The sequence below is a fragment of the Erinaceus europaeus genome, chromosome 14 (genome assembly GCF_950295315.1).
Source record: "Erinaceus europaeus chromosome 14, mEriEur2.1, whole genome shotgun sequence".
NCBI lineage: Eukaryota > Metazoa > Chordata > Mammalia > Eulipotyphla > Erinaceidae > Erinaceus > Erinaceus europaeus.
The window spans coordinates 79,246,689-79,274,456 of record NC_080175.1 but is presented as its reverse complement, the minus strand read 5'-3'; the positions used below and the strand labels follow the sequence as shown (position 1 = coordinate 79,274,456).

Here is a 27,768-nt window from a genome sequence, read left to right as displayed (position 1 = left end):
TTCTGTATGCAAAGTACCCTGCTGCTTTTCCTGGGTAGGGCTCAGCCCCATCACAAGAGGGTAGGAAAGGGTACTTTTACTTCCCTAGCACCCTCCTGCTAGTAACAAGAATATGGCAGGATTATCCAGCTTCCTTCAAATCACAGTCAAAGCCTAATGCTACTAAGGAACAGAGACTTCTCAATTTTGAACCAGCACTGAAGGCTTTATTTACTTCTACCTTCCCAAAAGCTTTATCTTCAATATATTCTTTTTCATTTTCTTACCAAAGCACTGCTCACCTCTGGTGTATGGTGGGGTGGTGTATTAAACCTGGGACTTTGGAGTCTCAGACATGAGACTCTCTCTGTATATAGCCTTTATGCTATTTAACTTCACCCACTTCAGTACACATTCGAATCCTTTGCCAATTCACAGTAAATAATGATGATGATGATGATGATAATAATAATAATAGCTACCATTTATTGAGCACCTATTCTACCGTGTGCCTGGCATTGTGCTAGGCACTTTTCGTACAATATCTAATTTAAATCCTCACAACAACCCTGTGAGGTAGGTATTATTATCATTTTACATACAAGGGAACTGAGGCTCAGAGAAATTAATAACTCTCCTATCACACAACCAAAAAGTAGCAGAGCTAGGATTCAAACCCAGGGCCTGACTCCAAATCCCATACTCTGGCTAACTAGAGGCAAAGGGGAGAGCAAGGGCCAAATTCAAGGAAGACTGTTGGAATGGATATAATATGTTGACTACTAAGATAAGGGAAATTTCAACCCCATAAATGTTTCCTAGCTGGCAAGCCTATGCAGATTGTGATGAAGGTAACCAAGACTAGAATTCAGAATGAATAAACTTTTTTGTTTTTATTTTCCCTTTTGTTGCCCTTTTTTAAAATTGTTGTTGTAGTTATTGTTGTTGTTATTGATGCTGTCATTGTTGGATAGGGCAGAGAGAAATGGAGAGAGGAGGGGAAGACAGAAAAGGGTAGAGAAAGAGAGACACCTGCAGACCTGCTTCACCGCCTGTGAAGCGACTCCCCTGCAGCTGGGGAGCCGGGGGCTTGAACAGGGATCCTTAAACTGGTCATTGTGTTAACCCGCCCAACTCCCCAGAATGAATAAACTTGGTGGGGAAAATAAAGTGAATCTCCATAGCCAGGTCCACAGAGATGTCCAGTCGGTGACAGAAATACTGATCTGAAGACTAGAGGGCAGCTGGGCTGGAGATACATATTTGGTAATCACCAGCATATCAGTGGCAGCTGAGGCCATCCGGATGGGTGGCACCATTGGGGAGTGAAAACGAGAGGAAACAGAAATGGACAAGGAATAGTGGGAGCACCGACAATCCCAAAAGGCAGAGTTAAGAGAAGGGAGGGAAGTGGAGACAGCCCTGATGTGGACTGGAAGCTACCCTAGAGATCCCAGAAGGCAGGTGGGTCAGAGTCCCAGGACAGCCCCCACTCACCCCGTCCCCCAGGAGACACTTGTTAAATGAGTGAATGAATGAATGAATGCCCCAAAGAATTGAATTAGGATTTCATCTCTTCTGACACCCCAGTCCTGAAAATGGGTGCCTCAGAACATTTATAGAAAAGGCTTAAAGTCATGGTTTTTCAGGTGGAGGGTAGATAGCATAATGGTTATGCAAACAGACTCATGCCCGAGGCTCCAAAGCCCCAGGTTCAATCCCCTGAACCACCATAAGCCAGAGCTGAACAGTGCTCTGGTTTAAAAAAAGAAAAAGAAAGTCATGGTTTCTTTTAAAGTGTGGAATAAGGGAAAAACTAAAACCAGACTCTCTCTAGATGCCCCTGCCCAACCTTGCTCTGGGGTAACATGGTGACTGTGAAAAACAGAGACAGGTGTATGAGGCAGGGGAACAGTGAGAAATTTTCTGGGGAGTTCTCTGCTGAGCCCACTCCTAACATCTCACTTATGGGCTTTGTCCTGGAGGGAAGATGATGGAGACATATGAGGTCAGGCGACTTGAAAGCTCTGAGAGGGGAAAGGGCAGTCAGGGGACCAGCCCCCAAACCTGGGAGCAGACTGGGAGAGGTCCAGCCCTCTGGGCAGGGGCCAGCCCTGAGGCTTAGGAGAACTTGCATAGGCACGTGTGTGTGTATGTGTGTGTGTGAGTGAGGTGGGGGGAGCACTCTCTAGAAAAGGGGAGTATAGTCTACACATTGAAGTGTGGGTGTGGGGCTGAATATCCTTGGGAAGCCCTGAGGGGCTGATGAAGCAGGGTTCCTGGTCTCCTCCGAGGCTGGACCTCCCCTTGCTGGGGGCTCACAGAAAGTCAAACAGCCCGAAATTCTTGGCTGCTCCAGGCCCAGGAAAAATTGGGGGGAGGGAAAAAGAGAGAAGAAATGTTTCAGGCCCAGAGGCGAGATGAACCTGCTCGTTAGTAGGTTAGGGGCTGAAGGAACCAGCAACAGAGCAGAAGGGGGTTGGAATAGAGAGCAGAGATGGTCCCTGGAAGCTTTCAGCAGCTCAGGCCACTGCTGGGCCCTTTGGACTTCAGGCGGGGAGAGCACAGGGTTACTGAGGTTCCAGGTGGGGAAAGCGGCAGCAGGCAGAAGACAGTTAGGAGGGGCAGTTCTGTGTCAGTGTTGTGGGTAAAAGTCCAGAGATTGGCACACATGCTTGGGGGGTGGTTAACCCAGGGATGAGGGAGCTGAGCGGGGGGTGCAGGTCCTAGGAGCACCGCAGGGTTCGTGTCCTGGAGTGTCCGCTGCAGGGAGGAGGGACCAGCACCTGTGAGTCCAGTCTGAAGGACAGGGAGGAACCCTGGCGTCCTGCTCGAGGTTAGTGGGCTGGGGGGCCAAGCCAAGCCAAGCGGGTTAGTGTGGCAGGGGCCATCAGTGGGGTTGTCCCCCTCACTGCTCCCAGCGAGCCGTTAGCGCCAGGGTTTAGTTCTGTTTATTTCCCTTTCAGTAACCAAAGTTAAAACAAACAAACAAACAAAAAAAGGATGGGACGCTGCTGGACAGACGAGAGGAGGTGCAGGGGGGCGGGGAGGGAGGGGCCTGCTCACATCACATCCACGAAGAACTCACTGGGGTTTCCCATGGCCATGCGGAAGGACTGTCTGCTGGCGGTCAGTTCGGGGGGCACTGAGGCCAGGTCGCGGCCCGGGGGGGCCCCCGGGGGCCCCAATGCAGCGGGCGGCGGGGGCATGACGAGCACCGGGGCGCCGTACAGCGGGGGCACGCCGGGGGGCCCATAGCTGGGGTGCGTGTGCTGGCTGCGCAGGCTGCCGGCCAGCGAGTGGTGGCTGCGGTGGCTGTGCTCGCTGGCCGGGCCCGAGCGCTCGCTGGCCGCCCGCTCCCGCTCCCGTGCCCGCAGGCCGCTGCGGGAGGTGTGGTCCGACTCGCTGCCGCTGCCGCCCGACTTGGAGTCCCCGGCCTTCAGGTCCTTCTCCTTCCGCCGGTCGCTGCCACTGCGGTTGGAGCCGCTACTACGGCTGCCTGTGGGGCAGGTGGGGTGGGTGGGCTCAGACGGGAAGATGCCCGTGGCTCCCACCCAGGGGCGCTCAGTCAGGGCCCCCCCACAGGGCTGCCCTCACCCAAGGGCACCTACCTAGGCGTGCACCCAGGAGTGCCCTGTCAGGGCCCCTTTACCCAGGGATCCCCACCCAAAGGCATCTAGCTAAGCCCCCATGCACAGCCCCTATGCACCACCCAAGGCTGCCCTCACCCAAGGGCACCTACGCAGGCCCCCACAGGGGTCCCCATCCAAGGGCACTCACACAGGGGTCCCAAGCCAAGGGCACCTACCCAGGCCCCCTACTCAGGTGCTACACAAGAGCACTCACTCAAGCCCCTCACCCCTAACCGGGGGACACCCTCCCCTGACCTTACCTTCACTGTGCTGGCTGCTGGCACTGCCCCCACCGTAGCTGTACCCCAGTTCCGGGAAGCCTGGGTGAGGGTTGTAGGGGTGTGGGGGTGGGGGGTACTGGTAGGGGAAAGCCATGGGCCAGGGGGCCGCCCCCGGGTGCGGCAGTGGGGCCAGTGTGTCCTGGTCAGAGGCACCGCTGGAGCCATCGTGGTCGTGGAGGGACAGGTTGGCCATGTCTGCAGAGGACACAGGAGGGTGGGCTGAGCCACGGGAGAGCCCCAGCTAGGCTGGTGTGCCTTTGTGGTGGTTACAGTGAAGCGATAGTCTCTCTCTTTCTCCCCTTTTCTCTCACCAGAGCACTGCTCAGCTCTGGCTGACGGTGGTACTGGGGATTGAACCTGGGACCTGCATCACCATTATCCTATTTCCCTTGGCCCAGTAGTTACTTTTTTTGGAATTGGAGGAGGTACATGCCAGAGATCTCTTTGGGATGGGAGACCCTGCAGAGACAGCCCCAAGGAAGACTCTCCTCAGGAAAACCCTGAGTGACCACTTCAGAGGCTCAATGCCTGATTCTGGTTCCCCACACCCCGCCACATGGAGGCCTTCTACCATGCTGCTGGCTGTTCTCTCCTCCTCCTCCAGTGAGCTGGCAGAAGGGGCAAAATCCCTATTGGGCTCTTTTCTCTTTTGTACACAGAGAAGGCTCCCTGGGGAGGAGTGCAGTGGGTACAGCTATGACGGGGAAGCATGAGGCCTAGCTTTGATCCTTGGCACTGAATGTGTCCGAGTGATGCTGTTTTCTCCCTCTCTCAATAAATAAGTCAAATCTGAAAACAAAAAACCCACCAAATGCCACCAAGTAGCACATACATTAGGTATTAGGCATCAGACCGACCAAGCACTTCATCTTATGCAAATGTTTTACCATTGGTTAGATTTTTTTTTTCCAGGTGAGTCAAGTGAATAAATGGCCAGTCTGAGGCTAACCCAAACTGTAGCCAGGACAGGAGCTAAGAGTGCTCACTCTCTCTTTACACTTCCAGAGGAGGTTAGAAGCAGGGAACAGTTTAGGGACATTTCAATGGAATTTTTCCTTTTTTTTTTTTTTTTTACCAGAGCACTGCTCAGCTCTGACTCATGGTGGTGCAGAGGATTGAACCTGGGACTTTGGAGCCTCAGCCTTGCATAACCTTTATGCTGTCTATCCCTACCCTTTCCTCTCTTACATAGGACTGAAAAAATAAAGGAAAAAAAAACAAACTAATTTCAGAGCTTCCCCATTTCTTTCTTTTTTCTTTTCTTTTAAGATTTTATTTATTTATTAATGAGAAAGGAGGAGAGAGAAAGAACCAGACATCACTCTGGCACATGTGCTGCCGGGGATCGAACTCAGGACCTCATGCTTGAGAGTCCAAAGCTTTATCACTGCGCCACCTCCCAGACCACAGAGCTTCCCCATTTTAAGACTCTTGCCTCCCTCAATGGTCTGATCCACCTAGGGAGAGTGGGAGCAGGTGGGAAGGACTCAGACAGAAAATGGCTGAGGGAGTCTCTTGTGCATCACCCTATCTTACCCGTAAGGCAGGCTGCTCACAGCACTGGCCCCACTGTATCATTATGGCTCATTCATGCCACAGGCTTGAAGTAGGTGACTACTTCCATCAATGCTGGAACTACCTGGAAGGGAGTGTGAGAGGCCACTAGGACTGGCTGCCTGCCTAGACACCTTTACTTACACTCCCTCTGTACCGAGACAGAAATAGTCAGATTCTAATTTCCCCGGGGGTCACCTGTAGAATGTAGCCTGAGCCCTTTCCTCCTTCAAAGACAAGAGAGAGAGAGAGATTGATTATAGCTTCTAAGTTTTCTTCAATGCAGTGGGGGCCAGGCTTAAATGTGGGTTGTGCACATGACAAAGCAGCACATTATCCCAGCGAGCTCTTTCATAGGCCCTGAACTTGTGACTAAAGCCTTTAGTCGAGCTGGCCCAACCTTCCAGGGGAGATCAGGAGAAGAGGCCTTAAGGCAGCTGGTTGTAGAATCCACTGGGCAGGCCACAAGTCTGTGAAGGTCGACAGCATGGGGGCTGGGAGAGGGGCAAGGACCTGTCTTGATTTACATACCAAACACTGGTGACGCTCCAGTCTGATGTCCTGCAAGCAGTGTCCTCCTGGGGCTGTCCAGCCACCTGCTCTCCGCTTTGAGCCTGCCACACTCTAGCTGACCTGAGCTTCTCCAGTAAGAGCAGCCTGTCCTATCAGCTTCCCCTAGGGGCAGGGAGCCCTGGTGGCCTTGGATCGTGAGTCATAAACCCACGAGGTCCCAGGGAAGGACACTGACTCCTGAGCAAATGCCACAAGTTTGTGGAGAAGCTTTATGTGTCCCTGGAGCTGTGGGGCCAGGGCTGACTGCTGCTAATGATTATAACAATGACCACATTTGACGGACTCTAGGAAGTCATTGACTCTCCCCACCTGTAGGGGAGTCGCTTCACAAGCGGTGAAGCAGGTCTGCAGGTGTCTTTCTCCCTCTCTGTCTTCCCCTCCTCTCTCCACTTCTCTCTGTTCTATCCAACAACAATGACATCAATAATAACTACAACAATAAAACAAGGGCAACAAAAAAGGAAAGTAAATAAATAAAATTTTAAAAAATAAAGAAAATATCAAAATAATAATAAGTCATTGATTCTATGATGTACCCCAGTTTCTAAGTGATTGAAATATGAGAGAAATGTCCATCTTAGCACCAACTGAATTGATGACTAAGGGACGGCTTTTTAAGACCATGGTACTTTTTAGATACGTCATTTTATATAGTCCTCAACACAGCTCTAGGAGGCAGGCTCTACTATCAGCTGCACTTAACAGAGCAAGACACTGAGACACTGAGGGAGTGTCACTCATATTCACATAGTAAGGGGGGAGCTAGGACTGAACTCAGCTCTGTCTAATTCCAAAACCCCATGTTTAGCACTACTCCATGGGCCCATGGCTGAGGTGCTGAGGGCTGGGAGCCTAGTCATCCAGCCCCTAAAGCCTGGTTTGAACCACATTAAGTATTAGTTTTTAGGGGCTAGGAGACAGCATAATGGTTATGCAAAAAGACTTTCATGCCTGAAGCTTCAAGGTCTCAGGTTCAATACCACATAAGCCAGAGCTGAGCAGTGCTCTGGTCTCTATCTCTCTCTCTATCTGTAGTAGTGCCCTGGTCTCTGTCTCTCACACACTGTCATTAAAATAAACAAAATGCTTTAACAATTTTTTAAAAATTTTATTTATTTTCCCTTTTGTTGCCCTTGTCTTTTTATTATGGTTATAGTCATTATTGTTGTTGTTATTGATGTCCTCATTGGATAGGACAGAGAGAAATGGAGAGAGGAGGGGAAGACAGAGAGGGGGAGAGAAAGATAGACACCTGCAGACCTGCTTCATCGCTTGTGAAGCGACTCCCCTGCAGGTGGGGAGCTGGGGGCTCGAACTGGGATCCTTAGGCGGGTCCTTGCACTTTGTGCCACATGCGCTTAACCCACTGCGCTACTGCCCGACTCCCAACAAATACTTTTTAAAAGAGATTAGCTTTTGAGTGGGTCAGTCAGTAACACAAAGGCTAGAGCATTAAACTCGGAAGCATGAAGTTCCAAGTTCAGTCCTTGGCACTGCATCTGCTAGAGTCATGTTCTGGTTCTCTCCCTCTCCCCACACCCCTTTTCCTCTTTCATTAATAAATAAATCCAGGGGAGCAATTACAGAAGCCAGACTTCCCACCTTCTGCACCCCATAATGATCCTGGGTCTATAATCCTAGAGGGATAATAGGAAAGCTATCAAGGGAGGGGATTGGATACCGAGTTCTGGTGGTGGGAATTGTACCCCTCTTATCCTATGGTCTTGTCAATATTTCCATTTTATAAATAAAAATAAATAAATCTAAAAAAGCAAAACAAAAAAGAAGCAACCTGGGAGGGGGCACAGTGGATAAAATGTTGGACTCTTAAGCATGAGGTCCCAAGTTTAATCTCTGGCTCTGGTTCTCTCCTCTCTCTCTCTCTCTCTTTTATTTTAAGCTTTTTTTGAAGATTTTATTTATTAATGAGAAAGATAGGAGAGAGAGAAAGAAAGAACCGCACATCACTCTGGTACATGTGCTGCCGGGGACTGAACTCATGCTTGAGAATCCAGTACTTTATCTACTGCACTACTTCCCAGACCACAACTTCTTTCTCTTAAGTATTTTTTTTTTCTTTTAAATAGTTACCAGAGGGAGTCGGGCTGTAGCGCAGCAGGCTAAGCGCAGGTGGCGCAAAGCACAAGGACCGGCATAAGGATCCCGGTTCGAATCCCGGCTCCCCACCTGCAGGGGAGTCGCTTCACAGGCGGTGAAGCAGGTCTGCAGGTGTCTATCTTTCTCTCCTCCTCTCTGTCTTCCCCTCCTCTCTCCATTTCTCTCTGTCCTATCCAACAACAACAACAATAATAACTACAACAATAAACAACAAGGGCAACAAAAGGGAATAAATAAAATAAATATTAAAAAAAAATAAAAGTTACCAGAACATGTCATATATATGGATTAGATTTGCCCTTTGGCATGGGATATATATATATATATATATATATATATTTATTTTCCCTTTTGTTGCCGTTGTTCTTTATTGTTGTTATTGATGTCATTTTTGTTAGGACAGACAGAAATGAAAAAGAGGGGAAGACAGAGAGGGGGAGAGAAAGACAGACACCTGCAGACCTGCTTCACCGCCTGTGAAGTGACTCCCCTGCAGGTGGGGAGCCGGGGCCTCGAACTGGGACCCGGAGGCCAGTTCTTGCACTCCGTGCCACATGCACTTAACCTGCTGCGCTACGACCTGACTCATCTATATATGTATGTATGTGTGTATGTATGTGTGTATGTGTGTATGTATGTGTGCATGTGTGTGTGTATGTGTGTGCGTATGTGTGTGTATGTGTGTATGTGTGTATGTATGTGTGTGTATATGTGTATGTGTGTGTATGTGTGTATGTATGTGTGTATGTATGCGTGTATGTATGCGTGTATGTGTGTGTATGTGTGTATGTATGTGTGTGTATGTATGTGTGTGTATGTGTGTGTATGTGTGTATGTGTGTATGTGTGTGTATGTATGTGTGTATGTATGTGTGTGTATGTGTGTATGTGTGTATGTGTGTGTATGTGTGTGTATGTATGTGTGTATGTATGTGTATGTGTGTATGTATGTGTGTATGTATGTGTGTGTATATGTGTGTATATATGTGTGTATGTGTGTGTATGTGTGTGTGTATGTGTGTATGTATGTGTGTGTATGTGTGTATGTGTGTGTATGTGTGTATGTGTGTGTGTATGTATGTGTGTGTATGTGTGTGTATGTGTGTGCATGTGTGTATGTGTGTATGTGTGTATGTATGTGTGTGTATGTGTGTGTATGTGTGTGTATGTGTGTATGTGTGTGTATGTGTATGTGTGTGTATGTGTGTATGTATGTGTGTGTATGTGTGTGTGTATGTGTGTATGTGTGTGTGTATGTGTGTGTGTGTATGTGTGTGTATGTGTGTGTGTATGTGTGTGTATGTGTGTGTATGTGTGTGTATGTGTGTGTATGTGTGTATGTGTGTGTGTATGTATGTGTGTGTGTGTGTATGTGTGTGTGTATGTGTGTGTGTGTATGTGTGTGTGTGTGTATTAGAAAGAGAGAGAGAGCGAGAGAAGGAGAGAGAGGGACTGTGCAGTGGTGTGCTTTGCTGAGGGTACCCACTACAGTGCGCAAGGACCCAGGTTCAACCTCCTGGTCCCCACCTGCAGAGGGGAAGCTTCCTGAGCCGCGAAACAGTGCTGCAGGTGTGTCTCTTTCTTTCCCTGTCTCCTTCTCTCAATTTCTCTCTGTCTCTATCTAGTAAGTAACTAAATAAAAACAAATAAATTTACAAGCAAACAAACCAAGAAAGAAAGAAAAGAACTAGCTTTGGAGAGTCTAAGAGCTAGCTCATTTGGAACAGAGCACACTTCACAATGTGTGAAGACCGAGGTTTAAGCTCCCAACCACCACATGGGAGCAGCATTACAGTGGGGCAGTGTTGTGGTGTCTCTCCTCTCTCTCTCTCTTCTATCTAGAGAAAAAAAGAAAAATGGGCCCACAGGAAGGGGTAGAATCATGTGTCCAGCAAGCCCTGATGAAGCAAGACCCATGGCAAAAAAAAAAAAAAAGTTTATCTTTTGGACTCTGGCCAGAAGAGAAAGGCACCCTTGCTGAGAGTGGGCTTTGGCTCTCAGCCCTGAACAGCGCTGTCATTTTCAGGACACCCAGAGCCAAAGGCTATCCATGGCAGGGGCAGGTCCCAACTTGCAGAATTCTTTTCAACCTGGCCCTGACTGTAGCAGCTGCACCTGGGGCTCAGCCGGAGGTGAGCTGTGGGCTTGGGGCCTGCCCTGGTCCTTGGGAACCTTCGTGGGGCTAGGAAGCTGAGCAAAGCCCAAAGGCAGAGACTCTGATCTGAGATGACATCTGCTAGTGCTATCATCAGGGGCAGTCCCAGACAGTGGGGAGAGTAGGGGTTCTGGAGCCAGAGAGATGCAGATGCAAGGCCTCACTCTTTTGCCTCAAGGTAGCAGACCTGAGGTGTGTTATTTACCTTCCATGCTCCTCAGTGACCTTGTCTGAAAACAGATTTTAACCCACCTCCCTGAGAGTGGGGAGTGACTCATAAAGATTGAATGGTGCTTTAAAAACAACTGGTGGGGTTATGTGGTGGCATACCTGGTTGAACGCACATGTTACAGTGAGCAAGGACCCAGGTTCAAGCCCCTGGTCCCCATCTGCAGGGGGAAAGCTTCACAAGTGGTGAAGCAGGGCTGCAGTTTTCTCTCTGTCTCCCTATCTCCCCCTTCCTCTCAATTTCTGGCTATCTCCAAAAAATAAATAAAGATTAAAAAAAATTAAAAAACACAAAAAACTGGTATGGAGTAGATAGCATAATGGTTATACAAAGAGACTCTGAAGCCTGAGTCTCCAAAGTCCCGGGTTCAGTCCCCCGCACCACCATAAACCAGAGCTAATCAGTGCTCTGGTAACAAAGACAAAAATAAAAACAACTGGTATGGGCTGAGGAGGCAGCAGTGGTTCTGCAAAAAGGCATTCAGGCCTGAGACTCTGAAATTCCAGGTTCAATCCCCAGTACCACCATAAACTAGAGCTGAGTAGTGCTCTGGTAAACAACCACCATCACTGATACCGACAGCAACAGCAACAGCAACAGCACGGTGACAGACATGTAGCCCACGACTCTCAAGCATGAGGTCCCAAGTTCAATTTCTGGCATCACAAATGCCAGAGTGAAGGATGCTCTGGTTCTCTCTCTCTCTTTCCTCTTGTAAGCAAGCAAACAAATAGAGAGAGAGAGAGAGAGAGATTATGCCAGCCTCAAGAGGACGAGGCAGGATAGGTGACAAGACTGGACAGGTTGGGCTCTGCCTCTACCATGGAACTCTCAGGCCTTGAGCTCCATTGCCCCTTATCTGGGGTCCGTGTCTGCTGTTACAGCCTGGGGCACCCCTCCCAGGCAGGAGACAGGGGTAGGGGGGTGAGGGTCACACATACTGCCACAGAGGTCACCAAAGATGTAGTAGCACTGCTCAGAGAAGGTGATCTTGTTGACGGTGTGTCTGATGAAGCCGGCTTTCAGCAGGTTGCTGGCATACTTGCGGGCCTCCCGCCGGTCCGTGAAGCCCTCCACATTGTGGTACAGCCAGTCCACCACATCCGAGCCTGGGGGGAAAAGCTGTCATGTGAGGGGGAGGCTCGCTGCACTGGGGCTCACATAACTTCACCAGGAGCGGCCCCCGAGTTCACGGCTCCAGCCTGCCTGTCCCGTCACTCCCTCCCGGGAGCTTCCTATCCCTGTGGGGTCCTCTCACCGATGAAAGCGTTGGGGATGGTGATCTTGAGCCACATACGGTCACGGACCTCCAGCCCAGATTCAGGGGAAGCCATGGCTTTTACGATGGCTGCCATGTCACTGTGGATGGACAGGTGGAAGTCGTCTAGGCCTGCAGGCAGGGGCAGAGAGCAGCTGCGGAGATAGGCAGCAGGGCAGCACGGACCTGCTCTACCACCTGACAATCGATGGTCCCTGGACACTCAGTTTCCCCTTCTGCAAGCACAGAGACTTTAAACACTGAGCTTGCCAAACATGCTCATACACAGAAACAACCAATGGGGGCTGGGAGGTGCACATACTGTGGAATGCGAGGACCTGGGTTTGAGTTCCCGCTCCCCACCTGCAGAAGGTTCACAAGTAGTAAAGCAGGTCTGCAGGTATCTCTCTCTCAACTTTTATTTTGGAAAGAGACAGTGCAATTGAGAGGAGATGGGAAGACAGAGTGGGTGAGAAAGACACCTGCAGCACTGCTTTACCGCTTGTGAAGCTTCCCCCACCACAGGTGGGGACAGAGGACTTGAACTAGGGCCTCTGCACATGGTAATGTGTGCATTTAACCAGGTGTGCCACTGTCCAGCCCCTCTCTCTCCTTCAGCCCTCAATTTCTTTTCTTTCTTTTTCTTTTCTTTTCTTTTCTTTTCTTTTTTTAAATTTATTTCCCTTTAGGGTTGTTGCTGGAGCATGGTGTCTGCAACATGAATCTACTGCTCCTGGAGGCTGTTTTTTCCCCTTTTGTTGCCCTTTATGACTGCTCTTAACATTACTGTTGTTGTTATTATTGTTGTTGATAGGATAGAGAGAAACAGAGAGAGGAGGGGAAGACAGAGAAGGGGAGAGAAAGACAGACACCTGCAGACCTGCTTCACCGCCTGTGAAGGGACCCTCCTGCAGGTGGGGAGCTGGGGCTTGAACCGGGATCCTTAGGCCGGTCTCAGTGCTTCACAGCATGTGTGCTTAACTTGCTGTGCCTCCGCCTGGCACCCCAGCCCTCAATTTCTCTCTGTCATATCTAACTGAAAAAAAGAAGACAAAAGAAAAATGGCTGCTGGGAGCAGCAGATTCATCATCTGGGACCGGACCCCATAGATAACTCCGGCAACAATAAATAAAAAGAGGGTGGGGATAGATAGCATATGGTATGCAAACAGACTCTCATGTCTGAGGCTTCTAAGTCCCAGGTTCAGTCCCTTGCACCACCATAAATCAGAGCTGAGCAGTGCTCTGGTGAAAAAAAAAAAAGATGGCCCGGTGGTGGTGGTGGCGGCGTACCTGGTTAAGTGCACACATTACAGTGCACAAGGACCCAGGTTTAAGTCCCTGATCCCCACCTGCAGGGGGAAAGCTTTGTGAGTGGTGAAGCGGTGTTGTAGGTGTCTTGTCTCTCTCCCTATCTCCCCTCTCAATTTCTGACTGTCTCTATCCAACAAATAAAGAAATTTAAAAAATTAAGAGAAATAACCAATGCCAGTGGAAGTGCTCAGTCCCGTGTGTCGTGCGTACACAATGATAAAGATGGTCGCACGCACTGAGCTCTTGCTTTATGCCGCATACTGTGACTGAGCTGCACTGCCTTACCAAGCCAACAGCGCCCAGGGAGAGTACACACCCACTTTACAAGTGGAAACTGAGGCTCACTGGGTGTGAGGTGAGCTGAGTCCCCTCCCAAGCTGCCCAGAGGCTCAGTGAGGGTCTCTGTCAGCCCCTCACAGCTGGTCCACGTGCGAGCCGATACTCACGCTCTGTGTCAGGGATGGAGCTGGTAATGGAGGAGCTGGTGGAGGTGATGGTGCTCAGGGAGGGGCTCAGGCCGTAGGCGGGGAAGGTGCCGGTCATGGCTGCCGTGTGAGAGACCCAGGCTGCAGGGTCGATGGGCCGGATGGGTTCACCTGCCAGGAAGATGAGGAGTCCCACTGCCAGGCCCACGGGGTGGGAGTGGGCGCCTGGGGCAACTTGGGAGGCGGGAGAGGCAGGGTTTAAGGGTGCTGAGCTCCCGAGTTGGGGCTGAGCCCCCAAACCACTTACTCCTAGGCAGTGTGAAGCAACCACGCGGACTGGGGTCCCAGCACTTGGCCACGGTCAAAGTGATGGGCCTGAAAGTAAGGGCACCCCTGGTGAGCGTGAAGGCTAGACCGCACACCCCCTCCCCCGGGTCCCCATCCATACCCCGGCTTGTGCACAATCTCCCGCAGCACCCGCACCGCGTCATCGTTGCTCATGTTCTCAAAGTTGATCTCGTTTACCTGGAGAAAAGAGCAGGGTTGGGGTGGGCCCCCATGAGAAGGGCCATCCCCTTCCCCATCCTCACCCCCGTCCCAGGCGGGCAAGGCCGGGCAGTGCTACCTGGAGCAGCATGTCCCCGGGCTCGATGCGGCCATCAGCGGCCACGGCCCCACCCTTCATGATGGAGCCGATGTAGATGCCGCCGTCGCCGCGCTCGTTGCTCTGGCCCACGATGGAGATGCCCAGGAAGTTGTATTTTTCTACAGACGTGGAAAGTGCCCTTGAGAGGGGAGCCAGTCAGATGTCCCCACCCCCAGATCCAATCCGACCCCACTTTCGAGAAGTTGCCCAGAGGGATGAGAGTTAACATTTATCAGTCATGCTCAAAATTTTCCCTTGCTGGCTGTGGAGCACAGGCTCTTATTGTTGCCTCATTCTTAGGCCTGGAGCACTTGTTTTGGTCATCAGGCCTTTTATTTTTTTCCCTTTGACAGATAAAAAGATGAAAGGCAAGCAAAATAGCTCTCTTGGATGGTGAGTTGCTTTCCTGTAAGATCAGCCCAGGCTCAAATCTGGCCCCCACTGCACTGAAGAAAGCACCAACGCTGGGGCTTCTTTCTTCCTCTATCTTTGCCTCTCTGGCTCTCCGCAGAAAAATAAGTTAGCTTGGACTGGTAAAGCCCGAGAGAGAGAGAGAGAGAGAGAGAGAGAGAGAGAGAGAGAGAGACCGCCAGGGGGTGTCATAGTGGATAAAGCATTGGGCCGGCAAGCAGAAGGTCCCAAGTTCCACTCCCAGCATTGCATGTGCCAGAGTGATGCTCTGGTTCTCAATGTATCACTGGCCAATAAGTAAATAAATAAAATTAAATCTTAGGGGGAAAAAGCATCAAGCTCCCCCAGTGTGGTGGGTGGCGGGAAGCTGGGTCATGTGCATGACAAGGCAGAGGTCTCCCCATCTTCCCAGATGAGCTACCTTGCCAGCACTGGTTTAGAGAATTCATGTAACTTCTCTAAGCCAATAAATGTCAAGTGAGCATTCAAAGTGAGATTTAAATTCCAAAGTTGGGACACCTTCACTATATCCATCTATCTCCTACAGAGAGTAGCTATGGTATAAATTAGAGGGGGAAAATGTGCCTCGTGGAGGCGTGGTGGAGGCCACCTGGTTAAGTGCATGTGTTACCAAGCACAGTGTCCTGGGCTCAGGCCACTGGTCCCTACATGCAGGAGGAAAACTTCATGAGTGGTGAAGTAGGTCTACAGGTGTCTCTCTGTCTCTCTCCTCCACCCTCTTTCCCTCTCAGTTTCCCTCTGTCCTATACAATAAAGTTAAAAATACTAAAAAAGATTTTTAAAAATGTAATTTTAAAAAATGTAATTAGTGGCTGGAAAGGGTGTCGGGGGGAGGAGGGGATGCATACAAGGAATCAGGACTCACTTACTTCTGCTATCAGCCTGGGAGATGGTGCAAAAGTAAGGGCTGGGAGTTGGGCAGTAGTGCAGTGGGTTAAGTGCACATGGCATAAAGCGCAAGGGCCTGGCTTAAGGATCCCAGTTTGAGCCCCCAGCTCCCCACCTGCAGGGGAATCACTTCACAGGTGGTGAAGCAGGTCTGCAGGTGTCTGTCTTTCTCTCCCCCTCTCTGTCTTCCCCTCCTCTCTCCATTTCTCTCTGTCCTATCCAACAACAACTACACCAATCATAACTACAACAATAAAACAATAAGGGCAACAAAAGGGAATAAATAACAAATAAATAGATATATTAAAAAAAAGGAAAGAAAAAACAGAGAGAGGGAGCCAGGTAATGGTGCAGGTCTGCTGGTGTCTTTCTCTCCATCTCTGTCTTCCCCTCCTCTCTCCATTTCTTTCTGTCCTATCCAACAATGACAACATCATCAACAACAATAGTAACTACAAAAATAAAAAAACAAAGGCAGAAGAGAAAACACAAACAGAACCTGAGCTGGAATTGGCGTATTGCACCAAAGTAAAAGACTCTGGGGTGGGTGGAGAATACAGGTCCAAGAAGGATGACAGAGGACCTATGGTGGTGCTGGGGGTTGTATTGTTATATGGAAAACTGAGAAATGTTATGCATGTACAAACTATTGTATTTACTGTCGAATGTAAAACATTAATTCCCCAATAAAGAAATTAAAAATATAAAACAACAAGGGGAATAAAAGGGTATAAATAAGTAAATATTAAAAAAAAAAAGTAAGGGGTCCTAGGCTAGGGAGAATGCATAGCAGTTATGTGAAAAGACTTGTATGCCTAACTTTCTTAGGTCCCAGGTTCAACCCCCAGCACCACCATAAACCAGATTGTGCAGTGCTTTGGTACAGAAGACAAAAGCAAAACCACCAACAATAAAAACTCACAAAACCAAACCAGATTACAAAAAACCAGGGAGTCCTGAGCTTGATCCTAGCACTGTATGAGCCACAGTGATTGTATGAGCTCTGGTTCTCTCTCACATTCAATTACTTTTAAGAATCACTTCCGGGAGTTGGAGAGTAGTGCAGCAGGTTAAGTGCATGTGGCGCAAGGGGCAAGGTCCGTTGAAAGGATCCCAGCTCGAGCCCCCGGCTCCCCACTTGCAGGGGTGTCGCTGTACAGGTGGTGAAGCAGGTCTGCAGGTGTCTGTCCTTCTCTCCCCCTTTGCCTTCCCCTCCTCTCTCCATTTTTCTCTGTCCTATCTAACAACAACGATACCAATAACAACAACAATAATAATTACAACAATAAAAAACAAGGGCAACAAAATGGAAAATAATATTAAAAATTATAGAAAAAAAAAAAAGAATCATTTCCTCCAGGAAGTCTTCCTGATGTCATCCCTGCTTCCATAGCACACTGTCTATTTCTGTCAGGTGATACTGGGTAGGTGCCAGTTTGTGTTTACTTATTTTGGATAGAGACAGAGAGAAATTGAGAGGGAAAGGGGAGACAGAGAGGGAGAGAGGGCAGGGATAGATGGCATAATGGTTATGCAAACAGACTTTCAAGCCTGAGGCTCCAAAGTCCCAGGTTCAATTCCCCACACCATTAACTAGAGCTAAGCAGTGCTCTGGTTAAGAAAAAAAAAAGAGAGAAAAAAGTATTTTTTAAAAAATAAAAATAAATTTGAAAAGAGAGTGAGAGAGACACCTCCAACACTTCACCCTTGTGAAGCTTCCCTTACAGGTGAGGGATCTAAGGCTTAAACCTGGGTCCTTGCTCACTATACTGTGTGTGCTCAGTGAGGTGTGCCACCATCTGGCCCTGTCAATTCTGTCTGTGCAGGAGACCTTGGAGGTCAGGGAACCCCTCCCTGCACTCCTGGGTCTGCACCATTGGAGACGTTCGCCCCCGACTCACCCATGTTGAGGGTGACTGTGATGATGTTGAGGGACATGGTAGAGTCCGTGATGCTGCTGAAGGACGAGGACTGCAAAGACGAGAGGCTCTGAGTGCGACGGGCAGACAGGCAGCGGGGGACCTAGCTCCTCCTCACCGCGAGTTCTGGTGCCACCCGGCGCCCCTGCCCTGCCCCCTGCCCCTGCCCCCAGCCTGTACCCGCTCGATCCGGGACACTTTCTGCTTCCGCCGCCGCCGCTTGTGTCTCCTCATGAGACGAGAGGCGCTGCTCTGCTCTGTGGAGCTGCTGAACCTGCGGGGACCACAGTCGGTCCTCACGCCGGCCCAGCCCTGGCCCTGCCGGCACCCCCAGGTGAGTCCGGGGCTCCCCCCACCTCCGGGGCCACCTGCCCACCTGCTGGTGGAGTCATCTTCATCGGAGTCGAAGAAGCTAGTGGTCTCCAGCTCACTGCTCATCAGGGTGGACGAGCTGTCATAGCCCCCCGGCTCTCGACGCCGTTCAGCCTTGGCTGTTCCGTTGAGCCGGGCAGCTGCAGGGGAGGGAGGCCACTGGGTTCACAGTGCCCGAGGTCGGGGGGCAAGGGGGGAGCCAGGCCCCACAGGGAAGACGCACCGTGCTCAGGCCCGTCCCTCCGGCGTGGCCGCTCCCGCTGGGCTGACACCAAGGAGTCCGTCTCTGTGTCATTGTCCAGGTTCTCCTGGCTGCCTCCGCCGGCGTGGGGGCTGCAGGGGAGGGGAGGGGTGGGAAGGGACTGGGGCAGGCTGGGGGCCCCCTCCCCCTGCCCTGGGCTGAGCTGACAAGTAACCCCCATCCCAGGTCACACTCACTGGAAGGAGGGGGGCCGGGAGTCCCCGATGCCGCCTGTGCGCTCCAAGGGTGGTGGCAGCTCTGAAGGGTTCTCAGCACAGAAGGGAGCTGGCTCTGGGTGTGAGCCCTCTGCAGACACCAGCTGCCAGGGGGACATGGGTAGGTGGTGTGGCACAAGGGTGTGTGGGGAATAAGGGGAACAGTCGGTTTGTGGGCTTAGGGAGAAGATACTGCAGGGGATGTGAGTCGGGCGGCAGTGCAGCAGGTTAAGCCCATGTGGTGCAAAGAGCAAGGACTGGCATAAGGATCCCAGTTTGAGCCCCCGGCTCCCCACCTGCAAGGGAGTCGCTTCACAGGTGTTGAAGCAGGTCTGCAGGTGTCTGTCTTTCTCTCCCCCTCTCTGTCTTCCCCTCTTCTCTCCATTTCTCTCTGGCCTATCCAACAACGACGACATTAATAACAACAATAACTACAACAATAAAAAAAAAAGGGACAACAGAAGGGAATAAATAAATAAATAAATTTTTTAAAAAAATACTTCAGGGGAGAGGGGACCCACAGCTGGGTGGATGAGAGGGACAGAGAAGAAGGATCAGCCAAGAGCCTGTGGTAGCACAGAGTTAAGTGTACAAGTTATCATGCTCAAGGACCCAGGTTCAAGCCCCACTTCCCATCTGCAGGGGGGAAGCTTCATGAATGATGAAGCAGGTTTGAAGGCATCTCTCTTTCTCTATCTCCCCTCCCTTCTCAATTTCTCTCTGTCCTATCAAACAAAACAGAAAGTTAAAAAAAAAAAAAGGAAAAATGGCTGCTAGGAACAGTGGATGCATAGTGTTGGCACCAAGCCCCAGCATTAACCCCGGTGCATGGCAATAAAAAAAAATTAAAAGAGGGGGACCAGGAGGTGGTGCTCCTGGTTAAGTGCACACATTACAGTGTGCAAGGACGCAGGTTCAAGCCCCAGATCCCCCCTGCAGGGGGAAAGCTTCACAAGTGGTGTCTCTCTCCCTCCTCTCTCAATTTATCTGTTTCTATCCAATAATATATAAATAGAAGATTTAGAGAGAGAGAGAGATGGCTGTTGCACATCCCTTAGATGAATCATTGACGTAACACTGGCACCTAAAGAAACCCAAAAGATGGTGACAGAGCAGATGGGAGCATGGAGGTAGTTCTCAAGGCTGCCACTTTCCACCTGGAAATCTCTTATGGACTACTCCCTGGTAATTCTTTAAAAAAAAAAAAAAAAAGGAAGAGAGAAAGAAAGAAGAATCTGTCATTTAGAAGAGGCGGAGACAAAGCGCCCTTTGGACAGATTCCCATCTCCACCATCTCCACGGGGTTTCAGTGTCTCTACTCCCGAGGCTATGAGAGGTCAGGTGGAATAGCATTCCCTCGGGAAATTCAAACAGACCCAGAAAGTGAAGCACCAAGCCACCAGCTGCAGCCCCAGCCCTACTAGCCATCCCGGCTGCCCGAGGCCAAGGACTCCTTACCCAGGACACCACGCGGCCGTTGAAGCAGGGCAGCTTGGCGTTGTCATCTGAGATCTCCTCCTTCACCACCCTGTGGGGGAAAAGAGGGTCAGGCTTAGCTGCCTAGGGCAGAAAAGGGGGGGGGTTGTTCAGCACCCCACCAGGGATCATACTGACAGCAGGAAGTATCAGCCTGCTCAGTGAGTTAAAGGGAGCCAGGCACTGTCACCCAGGCGTCATCAGCCACCTACTGTCCTTAGTCATGGGTGTGTGGGCGTGTGTGTGTGTGTGTGGTGGGGGGGGGGTTTGGGAGGGGTTACAAACCGCTGCCCACCATGACCACAGCAGCTCCCCAAAGTCTTAGGTGCCCCACTGTCCCCCAACCCCAACACTGGGAAAAGTACACCTTTATGCCACCCTTCCCAGCCCCCAGGGGTCCTGATACCCCTCTGGAGCCTTTAAGAAAAGGGAGGGGAAGGCGGCATTTCCTGAAAACCCTCCACCGCCACTCCGAGCACAGTGATGAGCACAGTGATGATCCAGTCCCTCTCTTGTGAAGTCTGTATTTTGGGCTGGATACGTGCTGTCATTTCATCCAACGCTCACAGCAATGTGACAAGACACAGAGGATGCTCAGGCTCACAAGTTTACCCAGACGGTCTTCCCCTTCCCGTATCTGTGGTTTCACCTACCCTCAATAAACCTGGTTTGAAAATATTACATGCAGTATGGTATTCTGAGAGGAAGAAAAATACAACCTAAAATTTGCCTAGCTTTAAATTTCTTTTTCTATTTTTATTTATACTTTTTAATATTTTATTTCCCTATTACTGGGTAGGGAAAAGAAATAAATAAACTTAGAGGGGAAGGGGACATAAGGAGAGGAAGAAACAGAGAGACACCTGTAGCCATTTGTGAAGCTTTCCCTCAGCAGGTGGGGACCAGGGGCTTGAACCTGGGTCCTTGTGCACTGTAATGTGTGGACTTAGCCAGATGTGCCACTGCCAGGCCCTCGTTTTCGTTACTATTAAAGAGATTACACTAGGGGCTGGGCAGCGGCGCACCCAGTAGAGCATGCGTGTTACCACTCACAAGGAGTCAGGTTCAAGCCCTGAGTTCCCACCTGCAGGGGGCAGGCTTCATGAGTGGTGAAGCAGTGCTGTAGGTATCTGTCTCTTTCCCTTTCTATCTCCCCACCCCCTCTTAATTTCTGTCTCTGTCTGAAATAAGATTTATGCGAACACTAGAGGGAGAACGAGAGCATCACTCTGGCACATGTGATGCCAGGGTTGAACGTGGGGCCTCAGGCCTGAGAGTCCAACACTGAATCCACTTAGCATCTCTGGGGCCCTTGCCTAACTTTTATCACAATATGCTGTTATATTTGAATACTCGTCAATGTTATTAACCTCTTACTGTGCCTAACTCATAAATCTGACTTTACCATACATATGCAAGCAGAGAGGAACAGTAAGCATCAGGCTTGGTGCTGTGGGAGGCTCCGCATGTCCCCTGCAGACTGGGGTGAGGGCTGCTGTAGTCACAACGCTAGAAGACTTGACTCCTGGTCAGGCTAATCCCAAAACTTTTATTCTTGTCCTTTCTGTTCTTACCAGAGCACTGCTCAGCCATGATATATGGTGGTGTCAGAGACTGAGCCTCGGACCTCAGAGCCTCAGACATGAAAATCTTTTTGCAGAACCATTATGCTGTTTCATTAGCCAATCCCCACCCCACCCCCACTTTAAAAATAATTTCTTTTATGTGAGAGACCAGAGGAGCAGTGCTGAGGATTGAACCCAGGACCTCATACACGTGAGGAATGTATTCCCTTATTAAACCACATCCCAAGATGCCAGAGCCTTTATTCTTCCCTATTATACCATCTCATTTACCTACTGTCAGAGCATATAATTTTCACATTAGCCTTACTGTGTGGACATTATGATCCTTGTTTTATGGATAAGGAAGCTGAGTAACGTCCAGTTACTGGTTCAAGGCCATAGAACTGGAATTCAACCCCAGGCTTCTGACGCCAAAACCCATACTCGCCATGGATTCTCACACTCGCCAGCCTCCCCCCACCTCCAAGGCAGTTCTGCTGGGGAGGGGACGTGGGGGAGGCAGGTCTGAGATGTGCATGAGGCAAGCCAGATCCTGACTCAGGTATGGGGGCAGGGAAAGGACCCCCAGACTGCATACAGCCAATAGCCCAGGAGCACAGAGCTGGAATGACATGGTGGGGTGAACAGGAGCTCAGAGTGGTGAGCAGAGAGAAAAGCCAGCAAAGAAGGCTGGGTGTCCAGTCCTCTCCTGTTCTCGGCCGCAGCAGCATCTGCCCAGTCAGGGCCTGGAACGTGCTTGGCTCCTTGTGATGATCACATTCTTGGACTCACAGCCAAGTTCGAAGGCCGGGCCTGCCCTTCTCCCTCCCCTCCAGCTTTGGCTCCACCACCACTTCCAACCCACAGTGACCCCAAGAAAGCAACTCAAACCATCCCACTCGGAACCGCCATGACAAGCCTGGAGACAGAGCAGGCCAGGAAGGAGGCAGGGAGGCAGCTGGGGCTAGCAGCCAATCTGGCCACCCGGCACCCTTGGAGGGAAAGGGTGTGTGTGTGTGTGGTGTGGTGGGGGTGGGGAGTGCACGCCAGAGCCTGTCTCAGCCTGCTCTGAAGAGGGTCTCCCTGCAGGGTAAAACTAAGACAGACCCCCCACCCCACACACCCCACTCACTGCCCTGAGGCCCCACCACACTATAGCTCCATGCTACAGATGTTTCCTCTCTTTCTGGGGGTCACTGACAGGTCGCCAAGGCTCCAGTGACTCACAGCAATCAGCTGATCTTCAGCAGCCTTGGGGGAACTCAGGACCCCCCACCCCCATCCAGTGGAACTGAAGGGCTCAGTTTTCACACACCATGCACTTACGTCCCAAGTGGGGCTGAACCAATCTCAGTTCAAATTCCAGCTCTGCCATTTATTGTCCTTGCGCCACAGAGAAGTCTCTTAGCTTTTCACAGTCTTTTTCTTTTTTTTTTTTTCCTCCCCCTTTTGGTCCTGGTAAATGGGATTCATAAATGCCTGCCTTGGTCCAGGCATACTGTTGGGCCTATGTATACTTTCTTTCTAACTAGGTGTAAGTTTCCAAGGGCTGGGACCAAACAAATCTGCTCCCCATTCATCGCCCATTCAATGAAAAGGCCTCTGCCGACAGCCCAGCGGGTTTTAGGTTCTACGCTCACCATGGCACGTACTTCAGGAAGCACCAGCTCGGACAGCTGGGATGACTCACACCGCTCAACAGCACACTGCTGTGCCATGTGTGCACCCCACCTTTGAGCCTGGCCCCTCACGACACTTCACGTTTAACGAAGCTTTGGTGTTGTGGTCTCTTCCACTCTCTGTCTCTATCTTAAAATAATAACAATAATAATAATGATAAAAGTCATTCCAGAACAGTGATGCCCAGGAGATAAAATAAACAAATGAATACATAAATATATAAAAGCAGCATCAGACGTGGAGTCTGCCTTGTCTTGGGAGGTTACTATTATAATTTTTTATATATTTCTTCTTTTTTTAATTGTTGTATTATATTTATTTATTTATTGGATAGAGACATCCAGAAATTGAGAGGGAAGGGGGAGACAGAGAGGGACAGAGACAGAGAGACACCTGCAGCCCTGCTTCACCGCTCGCAAAGCTTTCCCCCTGCATGTGGGAACTGGGGGTTCGAACCTAGGTCCTTGCACACTATAACATTTATTTGTTTATTTATTTGTTCTTTACTAGGAAGAGACAGAGAAAAATTGAGGGAAGGAGGAGACAGAGATATGTGCAGCTTTGCCTCACCTCTTGTGAAGCTTCTCCCCTGCAGGTGGGGACCCAGGGTTTGAACCTGGGTTCTTGTACATTATAATATGCACTTAACCAAGTGTGCCACCACCCAGCCAGGTACGTTACAGTTCAACTGATGGTTCCCATAATGTATATTGCAAGTGGGAAGTGGTCCAAGCTGTAAGCGCAGATGTGTTCAGTGGACACATGTGAACTTAAGTGTCCGGTCTGGGCTCAGAGCCAGGAGATAAAAGCATAAATAGGTAGTGCTGTAACAGAGGACAGGAGAATGTGGACCCAGCGGAGATGAGGAAGATGTTAATGTTAGTCATTGCTGCAGGTAAAAGGCCCCAAGGTTCACAGGGAATGACACAGAATGCACAATAACACAATCAGTGACCTAATATCCTGTGTTCCCCATGGCTCTAAGCCCTTCTAGTAGTGGGCCCCTGTGCTTCCATCTCTAGGCTCCTCACTGTTGAAAATGCTTACTCTGCCTCCCCATGCCCAAGTCACTTAAAAAAGCTGGCCCTATCTTGCACTGGTCAAATGTTTCTGGAGACCAGCAGAACTATTGAGAGTCCTCAGGCCTCATGAACCAGATCCCCCGAGGGATGCCTGGACAGACAGTCTTCCTCCTCTGCCCACCCTGGCATCTGTCTGTACGGGTCAGTGGCTCGGACTTGCACCCTCTCCTGGGGCAGGGGCAGTGGCAGCCCCATTACCAGAGGCTCAGCATCTCCCTGAGAAAGGCTGCAGCTTCAACATGGTGACAATAATAATCACAGCTACAACTGTGTGATTAAGGTTTTGGAGTCAGATTCCTGATGCTGATTCCAGCTCAGTGACTCAGGCTCTCAGCTGTGCACTCTCGGGGAAGAACTTAAGTGCTCTGTGTTTGGTTTCCTCACTTATAGACTGGGGTTGATTTGAGAAGCATTTAGAAAAAGAGTCTTATTAAATCAATGCTGTAGTCTTTCACTCTTTCTCTGTCTTTATGTCTAAAAGAAGTCAGCCTGGAGCTGTGAAGCCCCAGTGACAACAGAAAACAAAAACAAAGAAAGACACACCAAAGCTAACTCCGCTGCAGTTTGAGCTGTGTTCCCAACCTTTTTAAGACTGTGAACCTTTGCAGATGAAACTTTAGGTTTCACTGGTGTAGGCAAGACAACTTCAGGTGGTATGAATGAACACTGCTTAGGATTTAACTATCAAACAGTTCACTGTATCTCTTTTTAGCCTATTTGAAAAAGACCTATCAGATACCAGACCTGTGATTTCACACTGGGATTGGGCAGGGCTAAGAAAAAGGTGAGGGGACCCATAGTGGACTTAAAGAGTAGCATTAAGTGGTGAGCAGATGTCAGGAGGTCTCCTGTGGTGCTGGCGGGCTGACTTCATGCAGTTCTTGCAACAATCTTGGGCAGGAGCCCAGAGAGCTCTACGTTGAGGTGGAGCTAGGCCCTGTGGGTGCTGGGAAGAGCAGGCCGGCAAGTCGCAGGGGATCCCAGTCTCTCGCTCTCTCAAGGCATCTGGCTAGGCCCTGGCTGGGCTCCCTCCAGAGGCAGCATCCTGGCTCTCCTAACTCCATTCTTCTCCCAGGCCTCTGCCCCTTGCCCCCTCCCCCTACAGATCAATCCTCTTCAGAATCTCCCAATCAGCGAAGGCGGCTAGGGGACTGCTGCCAGGGGGTCATGAGCTACCGGAAGTCCCCCACCCCAGGGTGGAAACAACAACACAGACTGGGATAGGAGCTGCATGCACTGCTAGCATCACACCCAGGTTCCGGGCGAGGGCAGGGGAGTGACAGCTAGACACACCAGGTAGAGGACAAGAAGGTGCCAGCTGCCCAGGGCCGATCCTAGAGAGGAAAATGTGTCTCCGCACAGGCCCCAGGCCTGGGCTCCGCGAGCGTGCAGGCTTCAGACCAGAGCTGCAGAGCCAGTCCTTAGGCCTGGGTGCCAGGAAGGCCTTCAGGGGGCTCCCAGGCCGGCGCCCTGCAGTGAGCAGGGGGCAGGCTAATGGGGGGCTCCCCCGCCCCTAGACCCTGGGGAGTGGAGGTGGGGGCGAGGAGACAGGGGGGGCCCTGTCCCAGGCCAGCTGCTCCAGAACCTTCCGGCTCCAACATTCCATCCCCTCTTAAAGGGGAAGGCGCTCCTTCCCGACTGTACCCAGCACAGCCCCGCAACCTTCCCGCAGCCCCTGCGGGGACCCCCGCGGGAGTCCCCCACCCAGAACTCCCCCGGCCACCCCCTGCAGGAGGAGGCAGCACCCGGGTTAGTGCGGACTCCTGTGCACCGTGACAACACCCTGACAAACCCCTCTCCAAGGGGGAAAGTGGGGGAGCACCCCAGCCCCCGCAGCCCGGCCTCTGATCGCCGTCCTCCAAATATGGCTCTGAGCCGAGAGCTGAGAAGATCGCCCCCCAGCCCCCGCCAGGCGGGTCACCCCAAGTCTGTCCTGAGAGGGGGGGTGTGGCTCCGTGCGGCCGCGCACCCGGGGGGGGGGGGCTCGAGTGGGCAGCTACTGGCTGAGTGCTCCGGGGGAGCCGGGAGCCCCCACCCTGGAGGGGGGGTGCAGGTCCCCACAAGAAGCGAATGCAGACCCCAGACTCTGGAAAAAGACAAGAGGGGGAGCACAGAGTCGCCCTCACAGTCCTGAACGGGGGGGCCGGTGCAGCTCCGGGGTGGGGGGCCTCGGGGTGGGGGGCCCGCGGGGGCCGGCTCACCCGAAGTCGTCGTCCATGGACTTGAAGAAGAACTTGTAGCTGGGGCGCTGCAGCACGCCCTTGAAGTCGGCCAGGGTGACGCGCTCGGCGGGCAGCGGCAGCTTCACCAGGTACGGCGTCTCCTGGCCGTCCAGGTGGTAGATGATCTTGGTCTCGCCCATGGCGGCGGCCTGCTCGGGCCGGGCCTGCTCGGCCTGCTCGGCCTGCTCGGGGCCGGCCCGGGCTCTCGGCGGCGGCGGCGGCGGCCGCGGCGCAGCTCCCTTGTTCTCCCGCCGCCCCCGGGTCCCAGCGCCGCCCGCAGACGCCGCCGCGGCTCCGCTTCCGCCCGCGACTCTTCCGGTGCGGCGGCCCTGCCGGCCCGGAGCCGCCCCGCGCTCCCCGCCGCCCCGCCCGCCCCCAGGCCCAGCCGGAGAGCGCGGCCGGAGCCCGGGCGTGGGGGTTCGGCCTGGCCAGCAGGGATGTGCGGGCGGCCTCGGCCTCGGGTCGTCGGAGCCTCGGGGGTCTGGCTGCTGCTCTGCGGCCCCAAGGCGGTACCGCTGGGGGTCGCAGTTTTGCTCCCCGGACACTGGGCAAAGGGAGGGGGGTTCTCAAGTGTGACCTCGACGTGGCCTTTTAGGGTCGGCTGAGAAGCAGCTGCTGTCACCAAACTCACAGAACAGGAGCCCTGGGCGGTGGTGGTGATGGTGGTGGTGGTGTGTGTGTTGTGTGTGTGTGTGTGTGTGTGTGTATGTGTGTGTGTGTGTATGACAGGAGCTGCTGTCACCAAACTCACAGGAGCCCTGGGTGGTGTGTGTGTGTGTCTGTGTGTGTGTGTGTGTCTGTGTGTCTGTGTGTGTGTGTGTGACAGGAGCTGCTGTCACCAAACTCACAGAACAGGAGCCCTGGGCGGTGGTGGTGATGGTGGTGGTGGTGGTGGTGTGTGTGTTGTGTGTGTGTGTGTGTGTGTGTGTGTGTGTGTGTGTATGTGTGTGTGTGTATGACAGGAGCTGCTGTCACCAAACTCACAGAACAGGAGCCCTGGGCGGTGGTGTGTGTGTGTGTGTGTGTGTGTGTGTGTGTGTGTGTGTGTGTGTGTGTGACAGGAGCTGCTGTCACCAAACTCACAGAACAGGAGCCCTGGGTGGTGGTGGTGGTGGTGGTGGTGGGTGGTTGTGTGGTTGTGTGTGTGTGTGTGGCAGGAGCCCTGGGCAGTAATGGGGTGTGTGTGTGGGGGGGTGTCTCAGCACCGTGTGGTGTGTGTGTGTGTCCTCAGCACCAAGTGCAAAGTTGTGGTTTACTCAAGGAAGAATGAGTGCTTGGATGGTAGAATGAAGATGCATGCATGCCTGGGACAGTAAGTGTCAAAGCAGGGTTAGGGACAGTCTTTTCCTAGTCCCTCACTTTTTCATGCATTTCATAAATAGCGCCTACTATGTGCGAGGCATACTGCAGGAGAAACAGCACAAGAGACTTTACTAGCAGTTATGAAGGGGGCCTGCCCTGGGGACAGCCACTCCTCTGGAAAGAGGCTCACGGGCTCTTAGACAACTTCAGAA

The 27,768-nt window shown here is 51.6% G+C and overlaps 1 protein-coding gene and 1 long non-coding RNA gene across 3 annotated transcripts in view; one reads left to right on the top strand and one right to left on the bottom strand.

Moving 5' to 3' along the window:
- Positions 1 to 442: 442 nt before the first annotated feature.
- On the bottom strand, positions 443 to 26,624 carry DVL3 (dishevelled segment polarity protein 3). 2 transcript variants are annotated; one of them, XM_060172050.1, is made up of 16 exons: positions 26,234 to 26,624; positions 19,688 to 19,757; positions 18,212 to 18,333; positions 17,997 to 18,106; positions 17,778 to 17,913; positions 17,582 to 17,675; positions 17,384 to 17,453; positions 14,142 to 14,281; positions 13,965 to 14,041; positions 13,824 to 13,891; positions 13,538 to 13,687; positions 11,779 to 11,910; positions 11,462 to 11,629; positions 3,872 to 4,087; positions 3,068 to 3,478; positions 443 to 2,329 (listed from the first exon to the last, which is right to left on the bottom strand). In XM_060172050.1, exons 1-16 carry the CDS (start codon positions 26,392 to 26,394, stop codon positions 2,298 to 2,300), a joined length of 2,157 nt encoding a protein of 718 aa, XP_060028033.1. In that variant the 5' UTR covers positions 26,395 to 26,624; the 3' UTR covers positions 443 to 2,297. The 2 variants fall into 2 exon arrangements, with proteins under 2 accessions (XP_060028033.1, XP_007529835.1); XM_007529773.2 differs by having other exon boundaries at positions 443 to 3,478; positions 26,234 to 26,622.
- LOC132532819 (uncharacterized) overlaps positions 26,211 to 27,768 on the top strand; it is a 17,014-nt gene continuing 15,456 nt past the window's right edge. Inside the window, exon 1 of the long non-coding RNA XR_009544760.1 lies at positions 26,211 to 26,343. This is a non-coding gene — a long non-coding RNA (uncharacterized LOC132532819). The remainder of the gene's footprint in view (positions 26,344 to 27,768) is intronic.